The 18,227-nt window shown below is 47.5% G+C and overlaps 1 protein-coding gene across 1 annotated transcript; it reads left to right on the top strand.

Moving 5' to 3' along the window:
* The first annotated feature begins 1,033 nt into the window (after positions 1–1,033).
* On the top strand, positions 1,034–2,436 carry LOC124655631 (benzyl alcohol O-benzoyltransferase-like). The gene is made up of 2 exons (XM_047194494.1): positions 1,034–1,471; positions 1,564–2,436. Exons 1-2 carry the CDS (start codon positions 1,034–1,036, stop codon positions 2,434–2,436), a joined length of 1,311 nt encoding a protein of 436 aa, XP_047050450.1.
* Positions 2,437–18,227: the final 15,791 nt, after the last annotated feature.

The raw sequence follows: 18,227 nt of genomic DNA, 5'->3' as shown, positions 1-18,227 counted from the left end.
GCTCGGCTGCTCGTTTGTTGAGCTGGCCTGCCCGGTTCCCCTTTTGTTTTTTCCCTTTTAATGTATTGTTGTTTAATTTCTGATTTAGATTAGATCTCTACACTGATCAAAATAACCTATGATTTTTTTATAAAATCCTACTCCCTCCGGACGGAAAAGATCGACGCGGAGCTACACATAGCTAGCGTATAAAAAGGCACACTCCGGCGTCGATTAAAACCGACCGGAGGTAGTAGAACACTATCTGGGCATTTTGGAGCACTATTTCAGTCCATCAAAGCACATGCTTATATATATTTTATGCATTTGGCCTAATAGACTATTAGCAAAATTGGATTTAGGATTGATTTTATGCAAGTAATACAATTAAAACACCTTCAAAACTGAAACTTTGGCATGCTGATATGATTCAATGCATGAATTTGAAAATTCCCCACGGGATGTGACATTATGAGATCAGCGAACCTCTCTTGTTGCGTCGAAATACGAACTGTGGCCAACTGGACTCATGGGTGGTGTCAACCTGCCCACTCAGTGCGACCCATCCTCTGGGTATCCCATATCCCAGGAACCCGTTAGTTGTATTTGCTAACTCATAGAATCCAAAAAAAACAAAGATTAAAACGGGGTAATTTTTCAGTATATAGGATGCTTTTACGGCAATTTGGTGAAAGTATTTTTTTCGTTGTTTCCAAAAAGTCGCCGTCCTGTGAACAAGCAGTGCACATGCCATGCATGCTAATATTGAAATCCAATAACTCAGCCTATGAAATTAAGAAACTAGAAGGTCAGCTGTCAGATATGATTTGGAGTAGCGAGAGTTGACCTTAATCAATTTACACATGCATGGTGAGGGAATCAAACAACCTGTAATGCAAGTAAGTGGCGATCCATCTAGTCTGATGTACGTACGTAGTATATAAGTAGGTTCAGGATCATGCGCAAGATCATATCTGCTGAACTCTGCCCCTGATCCATCCACATAATTGGGAGCTAGCTTCGCCACCGGCCGGCTCCGCACAAGAAGAAGATAATGGCGACGCTGGCGTACGAGGTGCGCCGGCGTGATCCGGAGCTCGTCGGCCCGGCTTCCGAGACACCCCAGGAGACGAAGAGCATGTCGGATCTGGACAGCATGGACGTTATGCGCAGCCAGGCGTCGACAGCCCTATTTTACCGTGGCGGAGAGGGAGAGGACGGAGCGGACCCGGCGGGCGTGATCCGACGCGCGCTGGGCGAGGCGCTGGTGCACTACTACCCGCTGGCCGGTCGGTTGAGGGAGATCGAGGGTCGGAAACTGGTGGTGGACTGCACCGGCGAGGGGGTGCTGTTCGTGGAGGCCGACGCCGACGTCAAGCTGGCAGATCTGGAGGCCGCGGGGCTCAGGCCGCCGTTCCCTTGCATGGACCAGCTGCTCTTCGACGTGGAGGGCTCCAACGGCATTCTTAACTGTCCATTGCTGCTCGTTCAGGTACTGTAATTCCAAGCAACACAATTTGATTATTTGAAGCATGGATGCTTGGTCTAGGTCATCTAACCCGTTGAGGAATCTTGGATCACCAGGTAACGCGTCTACTGTGCGGTGGCTTCGTATTGGCGCTCAGATGCAACCACGCCATGTGTGACGCAATTGGCATCGCCCAGTTCATCAACGCCGTCAGCGAGCTCGCCCGCGGCCTCCCGACCATTACCGTCAAGCCCGTGTGGTGCCGCGAGCTGATCCTGACACGTGACCCGGTTGTGCCGCGGCCATCCGTTCCACGCACCAAGCCCAACGTGCTCCCACCGCCCATGGTGGAACGTTCCTTCACATTCCGCGCATCGGATGTGGTGGCGATGAAGAAATCCCTCCCTTTACCCCTCTGTGACACCGCCACCTCCTTCGAAATCCTCGCCGCGTTCCTCTGGCGTGCTCGCACCACGGCGCTTGACATCTCGCCGGGAGACATTGCTCCGCTGGTTATAGGCGTCAACTTCAGGGGCGACGCCAGGTTGAGCCTTCCTGTGGGGTACTACGGCAATGCGGTCACAACATCGACGGTACTGGCCGACGCTGCCGTTCTGCGCAGCGGCTCGCTCGGCGAGGCTGTGGCGCTGGTGCGCCAGGGCAAGGCCGTGGGGGCCACGGAACACTTTCGTTCCATGGCCAACGGGACGGAGGTGCGCGGATCGCGCACCTTCAATCCGGCCAACTTGTTTGCGGTTTCCGACACCCGGAATATCGGGTTTCATCGCATGGACTTCGGGTGGGGCGAGCCGGTGTTCGCTGGCCCAATAACCACTTTCTTCCCCATGTGCTACTTCATCCGTGTTAAGGATCGTGATGGGGAGGACGCATATGTCATGCCGCTCATGCTGCCGCAGCCGCAGCCGGCAATGGATCGATTCGCAGCTGAGGTGAAGAGGTCATTGCTTGAAGATGCTAAGCACATGTAAATGTTTAGTTCGTTACTCTCCTTCCGTTTGTTTTACTTTCAATTCCAGTCCTACATGTTGAGGGTCGTGACTCTACTCGTCGATCGTGTGGCCAGTTTGTTTGGGTGTTGAATAAAAAAAGTATCCGCATGTAATTCCTCCATTCACTAAGTGTTTTAATTTTTTTGTATATTCATTAGTTTTTGTTATATGTATCTAGTCTACGTGTAGATTCACTCGTTATGGGGTGTATTTATTTTAAAATATTTAAAACGATCTTGTATTTATGAACATATGAGTAGAAAAAGATGCAAGTAAACCTAATGTTTTGTGCCTAGTGTTGTTCTCCTCGTAAGCCTATGGATGACAATTGGGCATATACTAGCGCTGTCCCGCAAATGCAACAAAACACCGGCATTTCGATGAAGAGATAGTATATATTATTAAGGTTATGTCTGGATGTTAGTATTGGCAGGCTTGACATTGCGTTTGGTGTAATATCAACATCCTGGGATATTGACATTGAGATCAATACCAATATTTTTGTTTGGATATTTAGATATTTGGTACCTAGAATTGATACCCTAGATAAATGCTAAAACCTGTTTGTTGGATGGTCAAACTGATGTATTGTATTTGTATGAGAGTATGATCATGATACATGATTGCAAACGATTTCTTGTGGAAGTCTTGAATATATGTGAATGATTATATGACATAACAGTTAATAAAAGGCAAAAAAAATATAAATTGTCGCATCATATTTTAACATTAAACAAACATGGGACATTGAGTGGATATAAATTCAACAAGTACTTTCTTAGATCAGGTTGCAAACGTTTCTTCTTCGTACTCCCGGACTACAAACCGCGACCGCTGCGTCAATAAGATTGAAAGTGAGAGGAGAGAAATGGGGGGACAGGAAGGCGGACTCAAAGGTCAGCCTTGGCAGCTGGAGGGATGGGAAGCGGATCAGATTTACCTGCACGCGACGTCGGATGGTTGGAATCGAGCTTTCTCGGCGAGCTCCGCTCCTACCAGCGAGCGCCTCTTGCTCCTCCCCTGGTGAGCGTCTCCCGCTCCTCCCCCGGCGAGCGCGTCGGCCTCACTCCTCCCCGGCGAGCGCGCTGCCCTTGGTCCTCTTCGTTTCATCTTCCGCATAGGACAACGCATATCACACGCTTTTGCCATGTCCGTGTCCATACAACCAAATCACACTACTTTATGCTTAATTGATCACATTTTCCAAGATTAGATGAGTCTACAACCTAATTAATATGGTTTTGCATGACACTACACATATGTTACTTCCCACTATAGAGGTAGTAACATAGAGTAGTAACATGTGCATGTTACTACTTTATGTTACTCCCCACTATGACTAGTCTTAAACTTCAGACTTAATTCGCACAGGAAAAGAGAGAATTAAGGGACTAAATCAAAGTTCATCTAGATTACCGTGGCCCAATCAGCTAACACCTTGGTCGCAGCACAATTCATCACAAGCCTAATAAACCGATATGGAGGGAGTACTACTACTAGTACAAAGGGCCATACAGATCCATAAAAGCAACAAATTAATGAAGTTGGAAACGTAACTCAGGCAAACAACAAACTGCTTGTAGTACTGCAGGACACAGAAAGCTAAGCACGCATGCATTCTCTGAACATCTTAAGAAAATGTGGAAATTCGGGATTGAAGAAGCTGCACCAGTAGTATGGTAGGCAAATAAGAAGCATTCATGACGCGGAGCAGGCGACGATGCTGCGCTCTGCGCCGCTGGAGGTGGCTTCTACTCAGTTGGAGGAGTTGATCAAGCCAGTGCGTGTCGTGACAGAGTCCCTACAGGACTTGCTTGAGCGACTTGGGAGCATGCTAGAGCGGGCTGTGGCAACAATGGAGGGACTCTCTCTTGCGACGGCATGTGTGCAGGCGTCTTCGGCGCAGCTTGCGGTGGCTGCGACGTCTTCTACATCGCCCCCGCAAGATGATGCCATTGTTGGCTTTGAGGACTGGTCTTTCGACCTCCACGACGTCTCGTTGGTGCAGGCCAGCCCCAAGCAGATGGAGCTTACGGTCGAGCCTGCTGTGATTGATCCATTGGAGGAGGTGGTGGCAGTGCCTAGCTTTGAGGACAATGCTGTGAAGGATTTGGTTCAAGACGTTGCCCCTGAGAAGCTTGCTAGGGCAGCGCCTTCTCCAATGGAGGAGCTTCTGAGGGAGCTGGAGGCCCCTCATCACTTTGAGCGGCGCAGCTGTCGATTAGACTTGAAGCATAAAGGCTGCGATATCCCGGCTTCTAAGCGCGCCGAGTTTAGGCGGGCAGAGGCTTTTGGGGAGGTGCCATTGGTCAAGAACAAAGGGAAAACCACTGAGAATGTTCTCGATGAGAAGATGCAACACTATCTAAAGATGTACAAGAAGCAGCATACTCCGGAGGTTGTTGAGGCGGTGCGTTCCCTAGTGCAGGTTAATGCTTGAGTTCCTATGCTGGACGGGTGCACGGTGGTGCACTTGTTGTGAAGAGAGCTGGTTGGTGCTTGTGGGGTTTGTTTGTGCTGGATATAAGGTGGTGCCTCTGGTGTTAGGACTAGGGGCCCTTGTATCCGGCACAGATGATGTGCCTTGAGTTGTAGTGTGTGGTGTTGCTGGTTTTACCGGTTTCCCCTGAATTAACCGTGTGTTGTATGGTTTTCGGTCTGGTTTTCCTTATAAACTGGATCATTTTCCCTCTTCTACAATGCAAAGGCAGAGCTCCTGCCGTTTACGGTCAAAAAAAAGAAAGATGACGAAACAAGTGTTAGCATTAGTTTGTTGTTAACTGAAAGCATCTTAGGTTAAAGTGGTACCTACCCACTATATTGCTCGGCAATTTGATCAATTAAGCTTGAATGATACCCTCGATTTGACCAACGTCATCGCTCCTCTCGTCCTCCGCCACAACCTCCTCCGTCTCACCAATCGCACGCTGCTGATCTCTTCCTCCCAGCGAACTGATCTCTTCATCGTGGCCACAAACTCGAAATATTGCCAAGCGGCGAAGCTCCTTGGCTTCTTTCTCCACGATGTCAATCGTGGGGCGCATGCACGGGCTGTCTCCTCCTCCATACCAATCCCTGTTACATTCAAACTCGATACAATAAAGTCTCCTGAGGTGGTTGATACCCATAGGGTCTATATTTGGTGGGCCAGCGTAGAACTGAAACTCAAACTTAAGAAATTCCAGCCTCGGCATGGCTTCTTCCTGGAAGGTGACCCGTGGCACGCGGCTGTCAACAGTGAGGAACCTGAGCAGTGCGAACCCTTCGCTGCTGATGACTACTTGTTCTCTGGGTACGACTTGGAACCTTATCCTGAGTTCCCCTAGTTTGGGCATCTCCCGCAGAATCTTGAGTCCTTGCTCCTCTAGTTTGCAGAACCTGATATCCAACAGGTAAATGTCATTGAAGTGCTCTTTGATCCAGGACGGGATGTGCATCTGTTTAGCACCGACAACTAGGCCCCCATTCTTACTATAAACAGACTTTTGGAAGGAGAGCATCTCCCCAGCTAATTTAGAGACCAGACCACTCTTGTTCAGAGCTTGGCGGATGGAATCGGACAATTTCACAATTGTTGAAGCGTAGCAAACTTCCAATGGTACCGCAAGGATGGTGCTATTCAAGTTGATTCTCTTCAGCTTCTTCATTGCCCCGATCTCCCTTGGTATTTTTGCCAACTTTGTACCTTGTATGAGTAAGTGCTCCAATTGCTGCAGTTCACCAATCTCCTTTGGCAGAACTGTGATCATTGTAGAGCTAATGTTAAGATCCTTTAATTGCTGCAGTTCCCGGATCTCCTTCGGCAGCACTTTGATCCTTGTATAACTAATGTCAAGAGCCTTCAGTTGTTGTAATTTCCCGATCTCCTTTGGCAGCACTGTGATACTTGTATAACTTATGTCAAGAGCCTTCAATTGCTGCAGGCTTCCTATCTCCTTTGGCAGCACTCTGATTGGTGTATTACTAATGTCAAGAGTCTTTAATTTGTGCAGCTTCCCGATCTCCTTTGCCATCACTCTGGTTCGTGTAGTTTTAATGTCAAGACTCTTTAATTTCTGCAGGCTCCCGATCTCCTTTGGCAGTTCTAGATAATTCAGTTTATTCTGGCCGGATCTCGCATTTCCACTTCCACTGGCATATAAAGTCTCCAAACACTGCAACCTCACTATTTCTAGCGGTATCTCACTGATAATATCCCAATTAAGGCCTAACAAGTGCCGCAGACGGACAAGGCCACAAATATCCTTCAAATGATGATCATGTTGATCATGTGTCCCACAAAGATCCAACACTCGAAGACATTCCAACTTTTCCAAGGGGACTCGCTCGATACCTTCACAAACAACAAGAGATCGAATGTGATACCAATCCAAGACAGCCAAACTATCCGCTACTGCATTGCTAGATCCGCATTGCGAATTCTCAATACAAAGCCGACGGATTCTAAAGATAGTCTTATATGAGGGTGTGATTTCGGAACTGCAAGTAGTGAAATAATCTTGTCGTGATTTGTATCTTAAGAAATTTTGCATCATTGGCTGCATATGCATGTTGACAATAAATCCTCTGTTGTAAAGCTCTTCACAGTAACCCTTTAATTGCTCCTCCTTACAGGCAAATCCTTCAAAGATCCATCGACTGACCAAATCATCCATTTTAAAATAATGACGGTTAGGGTATATACTGCAGTATAACAAGCAAGTCTTGAGCATATGATGAGGAAGATCATCATAGGCAAGCTGAAAACACTCTACCAATGGCTCAAATCCTGGAGTATTCTGAATTCCATTTTCGATAACATGTTTCTCAATCTCATCTTGCACATCACATGCATTTGAATGTAGCCCTTGATGTGCTTGTTTCTCACGCTCATGTGCGACTGCTGACAACATACAACATACTGCCAGCGGAGTACCACCACACCTACGCACAATAGAATGTTTATCGTCGAAACCATCTGCGACCAAATCAGCCTTCATAGCTATCATCAGGCTAACGATATTTTCTTCACCAATTTTGTAGACCCATCCTTCCTCATCGTGCCATTCAGGAACCATCTCGTATAGCAAGCCATTAGGACCATAAGACTCTTTACGCCACTTCCGGGCTACATCATTTATACAAGTTGTTCCCACAATTGTACTACCCAAATTATTTTCTGGAAGAGACGTCATGATCACTTCCCAATCACTCCAATTCCATATATCATCAATTACGACTAGGTACCTATCAATTTGCAAACAGGAGATTGTTAGTTTGACTAATTCGGTATACAATCCTAGCTAAGTTTGCCACGTTGCAAGTGTCCATAAATTATCTATTATTCACACTTTGCAAGATTAGATTGAGAAACATGTAAAATAAACTCAGGGATAGAGCACACGCCATCCTGGGTACACCACCAAGGGCATACACCTCCAACCCTAAGGCTATTTTTTGACTTTAAGTAATTTTATAGTTTATTATTTCACATGCTTAGTTTGTAGTGGAATTTGAGTATGTAGTTAGACGTTATCTTTGTGTTGTACCTTGCATTGCTAGTATGTTATTGCAAGTAGTATAACTATGTTTAACTAGTTACGTACATATGCATCTTTTATATTGTTACATATCCAACTAGCACAGGGGCCCTCGCAAATGCGAGAGCATCACCTTTAGTAATTCCTCCATCTTATGAAACATGGCAGAGGTTTGTTAAAATTTATATGTATCTACATACTATTTGGTGTCTCGGTACATTTAAATTTAGATAAATCTCATACACGCTTCATGGGATGGAGGGAATACTATAAAATTGTTTAATATTTAGTTTTATCTTTTACAAACACTTTCCATCCCATTTACCTTCTTTGTCATTGAAAAATATAAAAAAATTAGATATGCATATATTCCTAAATGCTTAACTTGAAATTTTTGTACATGATTGTATTTCGAAGAAAACAAATTATGGCAAGAATTTATTATATAACGTGAAAAATCTCAAACTTATTGTTAGTTTATATTTATTTTGTGAGATGACCAAAGATATTTTCCTGAGGTATGTTGATAGTATATATAGATGTAAAAAAAGCTCATACTGATAAATATATGCAAGCGGGCTTTTTTTCAGAAACATTAGAATCGATGACTCACTTCTTTCATGAATGTTATTTTAAATTTCTATTTATATCCACTGACTCACTAAGTTTAATTTTCTGCAATCATTTAGATAAGTTTGTTTTATTACAGAAAAATATTATGGATGTCATCATGCATTACCGGACTTTTTGTCTTTGCCGTGTTCCAAATAGACACGGCAAAGAAGCCCCGGAACACGGCAAAGAAGCCCCGGAACACGGCAAAGAGGTTATTTGCCGTGTTCCACGTTTTTTGGAACACAACAAAGAGCCAAAGACACGGCAATGCCATTTTTCCCGTAGTGATGAGACAAATGTCCTGGTGGTACATAAATTAAATTCATAGGTATACGGGTTGGCCTTTTTTTCATGTTTGTTGCTTGCGTATGTATCTTGGACTTGATGCATTCAGCTTTGAGTCAATTGTTTATGTGATAGTAAATTATAAGAAATAGATAAGTACGATTTTTTCCCATGAAAGGACTTAGGCTAGCTAGCTGGTCTACTTTTTTTTTCTATTTGCAAGCAGGCATGGCTAGCTAGTTGGTCTGTACAATTTTTTTTTCTCAAAACGGACTCTGCTAGCTAGTGGTTGTATGTTTTCTTTCTAAACTGATTGATCGTCCTAAAAAGATGAACCTGAGCTAAAAAAAAACTTACGTGCACATATATGCCCACTACGGGAAAAATCATCGCTGCCGTGCACCAGGGCTTTGCCGTGCGCTGATGCACGGCAAAGAATCCTTTGCCGTGACACTAGGGAGAAGAGTGCACGGCAAAGAAGACAGCCACGGCAAAATAACTAAGGTCTCACGGCAAAGAAACGCGGCACAGCAAAAGCCCAGAAAAACACACGGCAAAGACCAAAGGCACGGCAAAGACTAGAAATAACACACGGCAAAGAAAAACGCACGGCAAAGACCAGAAAATGGCCCACGGCAAAGAAAATACACGGTACACCGTCAGGCGGGGTCCACCTCTACTGCGCATTCGACGGAGCCGTGGTGACGGAAGGGCTTTGCCGTGTGCTTTACCGTCACGCACGGCAGAGATTTGAATTACCAAATATTATTTTAGCGCGAAAATTTCCCGCTATTTGTTTTTATAACCCTCGAAAATGGCCTGTCCGAATTATTCAACGCGGGAACTACGTTTGCCGTGTGCAACGCATGGCAAAGACTTCTTTGCCGTGCAATGTTGCACGGCAAAGGCTTCTTTGTTGTGTAAAAGTTGCACGGCAAAGACCAAAGCTCTGTGCCAAGATACACTGAGCAAAGTTTCCGTGTTCTGATTGGCCAGAATCTGATCCCACGGATCATGCCCAATGACCATCGGATCAATTTAGATCTAACGGTTGTTTCTCTTCCCCACCAAACCTTATCCTCTCATTAAAAAATAAACCTTATCCTCTCTCTCTCTATTTCCTCACCACGCACAACCCACACGGCACCACCAAATCCCCTCTATCTCTCTCTCGTTCTCTCCACGGGCCGCTCCCCAAAATCCCTCTGAGTCCGTGCGCCGCCGCCGCCTTGAATCCCCTCCGTGCGCCACCGCCGCCTTGAAGCCCCTCTGTGCGCCGCCGTCCTGAAGCCCCTCCCTGCGCTGCCGCCGCTCGCCTTCTCTCTCCCGCGCCCTCCCTTCTCCACCAAGGACGACGACACGCGGCCGACCGCAGCGGGGAGCCGGGGATCAACCGCAGCCCGGCCACCCCTCCGTCCGACCTCGCCGCGACCCGGACTCGCCTCCGCCGCTCCGCTCCGACTGCGAGGACCTCGCCTGCCGTTGCTCCATAGCGGCCGACCTCGAGGACGGTACCCTCTCTACGCCGCCGGGATGGAGCACGAGGGAAGGACGGTGGGACGGCGCCGTCCAACCGGGTCTTGCCGGGAGAACACCGGAACGGCGTCGCCGAGCGAGAGCGAAGCGGCCGTGGGCCCTGGACGCGGTCGATGGTGGAGGCGCATGACATTTTTTTAATGCGATGCAAATGTTTGCCGTGCGCGGCTACACGGCGAAGGACATGGTCTTTGCTGTGCGATGTTGCACGGCGAAGTCTCCTAACGGGACCCACCAGCGGTGCCGTCTCGCCCGCGACGGCGTGAAGTTACTTTTCTGTGCCGTGAGGGTAGACTGGCGCACGGCAATGGCTTTGCTGTGCATTTTCGCAGATGCGCACGGCAAAGACAAATTTGCCGTGCGACCTTTGCCGTGTAACTTTGCACGGCAAAGGCTTTGCCGTGCACTTTTGGGGTTTTGCCGTGTACTTAGGACTACACGGCAAAGCATCGATTTCCTGTAGTGGCCTACATGTACCGTTAATAGCACATACTTTGAGTCAATTATTTATGTGATAGTAAGTCATAAGAAATAAATGAGTAGCTTTTTTTTCCCTTTTTTCTATTTACAATCACATATGGCTAGCTAGCTGATTTCTGCACTTTTTTTTTTCAGAACGGACTATGCTAGGAAGTTGTTGTAACGCTTTCTTTCTAAACCAATCGATCGGCCTAAGAAGATGGATCTGAGCTAAACAGAACTTACGTGCACATGCCTATATATATGTACCGTGGCGGGGTATGCGTAACTGGCCCGTGATTATTGCTTGGACGGTGCTACCCGCTGCCGCTAGAATTTCTGGGTTACCTCCTGCCTACATCCCCTCTGTGTGGGTCTATTATGTCTTTGTCTTAGGGAGGATTGCACTTGCATATGCGTTTCTTTTCTCACGCTCGGTGTTTGTTGTTTTTGGTGCTTCATCCAGGGGTTTTACCGACACGTGGTTTCTCTCCACTGGATCTCTGGAGCCCCATTTCCTCGGTGCCAGTGATTTCGGGAAGCAGTTTGGAGGCGATTCTTCTCTCGCGGCCGGTGGTGCTCCTCTCTCTGCCAGCGGCCCTCCTCTCTTTGCCGACGGCTCTTCCCTGCGTACTTTCATCTGTTGCTATTGCGCTTCCCGTTTGGATGGGGCACTGCAGCCATCCGGCCGGCTGGGCTCCTTGAGGTATTTCTTCTGTTCGTTTCTCCCTGCTTTTGGCGATGTATCTGTGGTACTTGATCTGGAGATATTTCCCTGTTCGTGGCCTCTTCTTCCTTGCTGCCATTTGGTAGGCCGGATCCTTAGGAGTGATCAGCGGGGAAGGTCAAATTGAGGCAGGGGCGGAGACAGGAGCGATCAGATCAGTCATGTTGTACAGTAGGCATATTACCTATACATACGTGCTAAATGGCCAAAGATAATTACTGGATTAATTAGATTGATGTCTAATTATACTTGCGTGGAGAAGTAGCATGGCAAAAATTGACCATCAGCTGAAATCATCGTGGCATGCACGTGCAAAATGGCCGAAGATAAATACTAAAGTTTGATGCTTAATTGGACTTGTCTGGATAGAAATAGCAGGCCAATTGTCCATCGTCTGAATGTTGGAAATATGCCCTAGAGGCAATCATAGATGATGTATTTCCTAATGTATTCATAAAGTAAGGTTGTCCCTGTATGAATTATAATTGCGTATATCATCGAATACATGGTTCGGTTGTGGAACTATACGCTTATGTTGTTCATGCTAGATTATCCTTAGTCGTCGAGGTTGTGTTGGACACACAACTTAGACTAATGTGCAAGTTGGCTGACCCATTCCATTTGTCATGGGCATGATGATGCTAATCCGTCTTACACGGACTCGGCTAAAGTGTTTAGCGAGTCGGACTGACCCACAGTGAGACGCAACGAGCAAAGTCGTCATTTGCATGTCTCAATCAGTGTAATCCTTAAATATGAGGTTATTGCATTATCCGAGTTGTGGATCGGTCGACTTAGATTCTGTCAAACGTTCTTATGTAAGAAGGGTGCTATAAAGGTGGAGTTCGGGTCAATTGAGAGGCAAGATGCGTGACATGGATAATCAAGATGGGAATTTGCCCCTCCACTTGGGCCATGCGCGACCCAGTTAAGTGTTAACCGAGGCGATCGACTAAGAGTTAGTCCGATGAATCACATATCACGGATCGAAAAGAGAGTCGAGCGACGTCAACTCGTCTATAGCTTAACAAGGTATATCGTGAGGCAAAAATGACTTAGACATAAGTCACATTGAAATGTTAGTCGCCATGACTTTACATCACTTGGGAGCTGACAAGTTCTGCTAGGACCCTCTACCAGTTATCTACTTGAGACTAAGTGTTCATAGAGGCGAGTGAGACTCGGAGCCATGACAGGATACTTGGAGGAGTAACCCTAGTCGTGTCTAAGTGGTCGATGCCCAACAGCTTGCCCTGAGTGCATGTGCGCTGATCATTGTCGCTGCCAGCCAGCCCCGGGGCAGCCATCAAGACCATCATCTGCCATGTCTCTGCTGGTCACGCGTCTTCTGACGCCAACAGCAACGACGTGGCGCCCGTCGGTCAGTGTATCCAAATTCCCTGCAGGACACCATGCAGCCTACCAGATCTTCTATGCCACCTCCACCTGCACCACCTCCTAGCGCTGGCGTACATACTATACTGCAGAAAGGTACCCGCCACCAGAAAAAATATACTAATGGCACAACACGATATGCGCTGCTAACTTCCGCAGGAGAACCGGCAAATATCAAGAGTCCCTTCTTAATTCTCAATGGAAGTAAGCTATGCAAGAGGAATATGATGCCCTTATTGCCAACAACACATGGCTCCTTGTGCCACCAAGTTTTAATAAAAATATTATTGACTGCAAATGGGTTTATCTCATCAAGAAACAGTCTGACGGTACTATGGAGTATGGACATGTACAAAAGAACGTCTTGTTGCTATAGGATTTAAATAACAGTATGGTATAGACTATGAAGATACTTTCAGTCATGTTGTTAAGGCTGCTAATATCATATTTGTTCTATCTGTATTAGTTTCTAGAGGATGGATTTTACGGCATCTAGATGTCAAGAATGCATTTTTACATGTTGGTCTCGAAGAGGGGGATTACATAAAACAACCACCTTGCTTTAAGTCTTCTGCTACTTCAAATTATATTTGCAGACTTGATAAGGCTTTATATTGTTTGAAACATGCCTGGAGGTTGGTATTCTCATCTCATCTCCATGTTACATACTCGTGGTTTTCTTGCATCCAAGCCCGATACCTCACTATTCCTTTATAATAAGTCAGGTATTACTATCTTCATTATGATTTATGCTGATGACATCATTGTGACGAGCTCTTGTGATTTGGCTATATCATCTCTCCTTCATAATTTGATCTTGGACTTTACTCTTAAAGATCTTGGAAATCTCCAATGGTTTGTTATTAAATCAGGAAAAATATGCTACAAATCTGCTGAGTCATGTTGGTATGACTTTCTCGCACGCCATGTCCAACACCACTCTCCACTACTGATACACTGAACTTGACATATAGTTCTCCTCTTGTTCACGAGGATAGTACACACTACATGAGTGTTGTGGGCTCCAGGGTTGGGTCATGGCGCTGCTAGGGTGGCCATTTTTTTTATAATGTGGTTCCACGTGGTTGACAGGCTAGTAGGTGGCAATATTCAATAACTCTGTGAATCGTATAATTCCATGACAAAAAATTCATATGGAGTATTGGACTTTATTATGAATAGGAAAAAAACCTGTGGGTTACTACGAGTTCTTTTGTTATTGTGTGAAGTGTGTGATTGGATCAAACATGGTTCCACGCCCAGGTTAGGCTCGTCGTTCTCCTACGTCCTTCGGTGTGGGCTGTGTCCATTGTCGGAGCTGCGCTATACAATGAGTTTAGGAGCTCCACCTCGCTGTTATCCTCGTACTCCTTGACTGAATCAAGCAACAACTGATTGAATCGAGGGAATCATCTTCACCTCCGGCCGAACGGCACCACCGTTGATTCCCTCATCCCCATGTTTCCCAACGTAGGAGGTGGTAAGGTGGAGTAAGTAGAGGACAATTGAGTCCAAAGGAGGAGGCGATAGGTATTTGTTCTAGCACTTGTTTTTATATTGAACAACTGTTTGTAAAATAGTCAATCCGACACCAAATAAACCCATTTGCTACAATTCTTCAAATAAAATGGTGTGGCTGAAATATTTCTATATAAGTGATGATGAAAACCTTCATGTGCATACACGAATTGCAGTGGACAACGGTGCCCATTGCGACTTTTTTCCTTGCTCTCGGACGAAATGGATTGTTTCGAGAACGACATCAGTCTAGGTGAGTGCAATATTATGCAACACTCATGAATCGATTGGACTTGACTTCTTTAATTATGTGCAGGCAAAGTTTCATCTCTTACCTAGAGATACACAGTGGCACATCAGTCTAGGTGAGTGCAATATTATGCAACACCCATGAGTCGATTGGACTTGGCTTCTTCAATTGGCAAAATTTTACTACTATCTCTTACCTAAAAATATGCAGTGGCACATCAATCTAGGTGAGTACAATATTTATGCAACACCTATGAATTGATTGGTCTTGGCTTCTTCAATTATGTGTAGGCAAAATTTCATCTCTTACCTCGAAATACGCAGTCGGTTCCGTGGGACTAATGATCAGCATAATCATTTCCTAATTCAGTTTTTTTTAGAAGTAGATGGCCCTTTATTCAATAGAAATGTTCAAAGGAATACATAAACCATCAGGGGGCTTTACTAGCCAAACCCGACGTCCTACACTGCTAGCTACAACACTACGAGCCATCACATGTGCTTCTGAATTTGACAGCCGGTTCTCATGCTTGAATGATATAATTTCAAAGCTCCTTGCCGTCTCCTTTATTTCCCTTAGGACCATGCAGTATGAACCTGCAAATGGTTGGTCCAAGTTGGTAATGACGCCTAGGATGTCTGACGCCACAGCAACTCGGCGGAGGTTTAGGTCTGCTGCGAGCGCCAAGGCTTCGCGGCACGCCATCGCCTCCAGGATTGATGGATCAGATATCCCCTCCACCGTCAGCGTGGAAGCACCAAGGAAGAGCCCGTTTTCCACACGACAGACTGCTCCGAGGGATCCTCCAGAACCTGTGCGAGATACTGCAGCATCTACATTAATCTTCGCACATCCCACTGGCGGGACGATCCACCTCGGGTGCTTTATCTTCATCCCTCCCTTGGCCTTGACAGGTAACGGTGTACTAATAGCCAAATCTCTTAGATAATTTTCAATAAAGCATGAGTCGAGAGGGGACTTTGGAACTCTCCTTCAAAGATCACCTTCCGTCTGGCATACCAAATTGCCCAAAGGGTAATCGCTACCCTTGCAAACTCTTCCTTAGACAATGACTCCATCATCAGGAATAACCAGTTCTTGGCTGACGGATCTTCAGAGCAACTCACATGTTCAGCAACTGATGCATTAGCCAGAGCCCAAACACAGCGAGCCATAGTGCAGCTAATAAGGGAGTGTCGCCAAGAGTCAGCCTCTCCACAAATGGAGCACGGGCTCGTATCAGCCATGTCGCGATGGTGGCGCACATTGCTCGTTGGCAGAGAATGATGAGCTAGACGCCATAAGAAAATTCTAAGCTTGGATGGGACCTGGATTTTCCATAGCTGCTGCCATTGTTTGCCCTCTCTAGCCGCACTGGAACTGGCCGGCCTAGACTCCAACCAGTCCTCGCGTCTTCTCTTGGTCTGCACCAGCAATCGATATACCGAGCGTACTGAGAGAATGCCAGTCTTCTAGTAAGAGCAGGTCTAACAGACTCCGTAAAAGGGGCAAACCCGTATAATAACCGCCGATTTGAGGGTTTCGCGTCTACCCGGCCGTCTAGCACGCCCCGTAAAAACGGCCCCCGCATCGATTTTTGCTGTTTTGGACTACGGGGCGGGTCGTCGCCCCTACTTGTGCGGGGTGGGAGCGGGGATAGTGGGTGAAACCAGCATCGCCCACTCCACAGCGCGCGAAGCATTTCGCTGAAGCCAACCGCCGCCGCCGCCGACCGATCTCCTCCCCCGCGCCCTTCCCGGCCGGATCCCGGTTCCATGGACCGTCCGCAAGAGCCGCCTGCCGCTGGCGATGCATCTTCTCCGCCCGCGGTGGTCGATGTCGCCGTCGGAGCTGCGCCGAACGCCGGGGCGGTGTCGGCCATGATCTCCGCCACCATCCCGTCGAAGAGGAAGAGGATTCCGAAGGTATTCTTCGAAGCACCTGCGCCGGCGGCCGCGGCAGCGCCGGCCGCGGCTTCGCCGGCCCAAGCCCCGCCGGCTGCCAAGAAGGGGCCAGGGTGAAGACCAAGGCGGCCGGGCCGAGGGCGTCGCGCCGGCCAAGGTGCGGACAAAGGCCATCAACCGCATCGGCCTCGCGCCTCCACCGCCCTCCAAGGCCACGCCCTCTCCTCCCTCCGTTCCGTCCGATGCGCCGCTCGCGCCGCCGCCATCCACCATTGACGTAGACAAGGTGTTCGATGTTGAGTCCACAACATCCTACATGGACATGCTCAACGATTCCGCGGTGAATTTGGACGCCGGTATGGATGCATTCGATGCCGAGTGCAACATCGAAGAGATTGATGAGGAGGAGGAGGATGAGGGTGACGAGGAGGAGGTGGTTGAGGTTGATCCGGCTGCCGCGGTTCTTCGTCCACGCCGAAGCCACGCACGGCGAACTACAGCGAGATCGAAGACACCATCTTGGTCCGAGCTTGGAGCAAGGTGGGGATGGATGCGTGCACCGGAGTGGACCAAGGCGGCAAGCGCTGCGGCGGCGCATTGAGGATCTGTACCACCAGCTGAAGCCTCGCACGAAGAGCATGGCGGACAGATCCTACCGCTCACTTGAAGGCCGATGGAACATCATCAAGCCGGCTTGTTCTCGTTGGAGTGCTGCCATGGATCAAGTGGCCGACAACCCCCCTAGTGGATGCGTGCCGGGGGACTATGTAAGTTTTCCTTGTGTTGATGATGCAAGCTATCCATATTATGTGTTCATGATGTGGAAACATCTCCTCATACTATTGTTGAGCAGCCCAAGTATGCTAAACAAAGGTACAAGGAAATGGCCGGCTCTAAGAACAAGGACTTTCAATTCCAACATTGCTTTGACATCCTTCAACATCTTCCTAAGTGGAAGTTGAGGGACAACGAGCCAAAGTGCAAGAAGGAGGCACTTCTCACCATGGATGATGAAGCGGAGGACATGAGTGGGAGAAACACCGGCAAGCCCGAGGGCAACAAGAAGGCCAAGGAGAGGGTCAAGGTAGAACAAGAAGCAGCTAGCTTCGGAGAGAAGTTGGATCAACTCATGAAGTCCAAGGAGGCATTGACGATGAAGACGTTGGAGACCAAGCTCCTCATCACCGACAAGAAGAGTGTGGTGAAGCTTGCCAAGGTGCAAGCAAGGAAGGAGCTTGACATGAAGATGATCGCAGCCAAAGAAGCCAAGGCCATGAAGGAGCTCTTGGCCGAGGAGAGGAAATCATGATGATGCGCACCGACGGCATGGACGAGGATCAGCTGGCGTGGTGGAAGGAGACCAAGGCGGACATCATTGCGAGGAAGAAGGCTGCGCGTCAAGCTCGTGATCAAGGTGAGTCTCCGGCGAGCGGTAGCGCCGGTGGTGATGGATCCGTTGATGGTTGATCACATTTGGGAATTCCGTGGCTTGAACATTGCCTATGATCGTGTTGTGATGTTAAAACTATGAATTATGCATCACATATTTTGGATTTGCTATG

This window comes from Lolium rigidum, chromosome 5 (genome assembly GCF_022539505.1).
Source record: "Lolium rigidum isolate FL_2022 chromosome 5, APGP_CSIRO_Lrig_0.1, whole genome shotgun sequence".
NCBI classification, from domain to species: Eukaryota; Viridiplantae; Streptophyta; class Magnoliopsida; order Poales; family Poaceae; genus Lolium; species Lolium rigidum.
The sequence above is the reverse complement of the archived record's forward strand: the minus strand, read 5'-3'. Positions and strand labels throughout refer to the sequence as shown.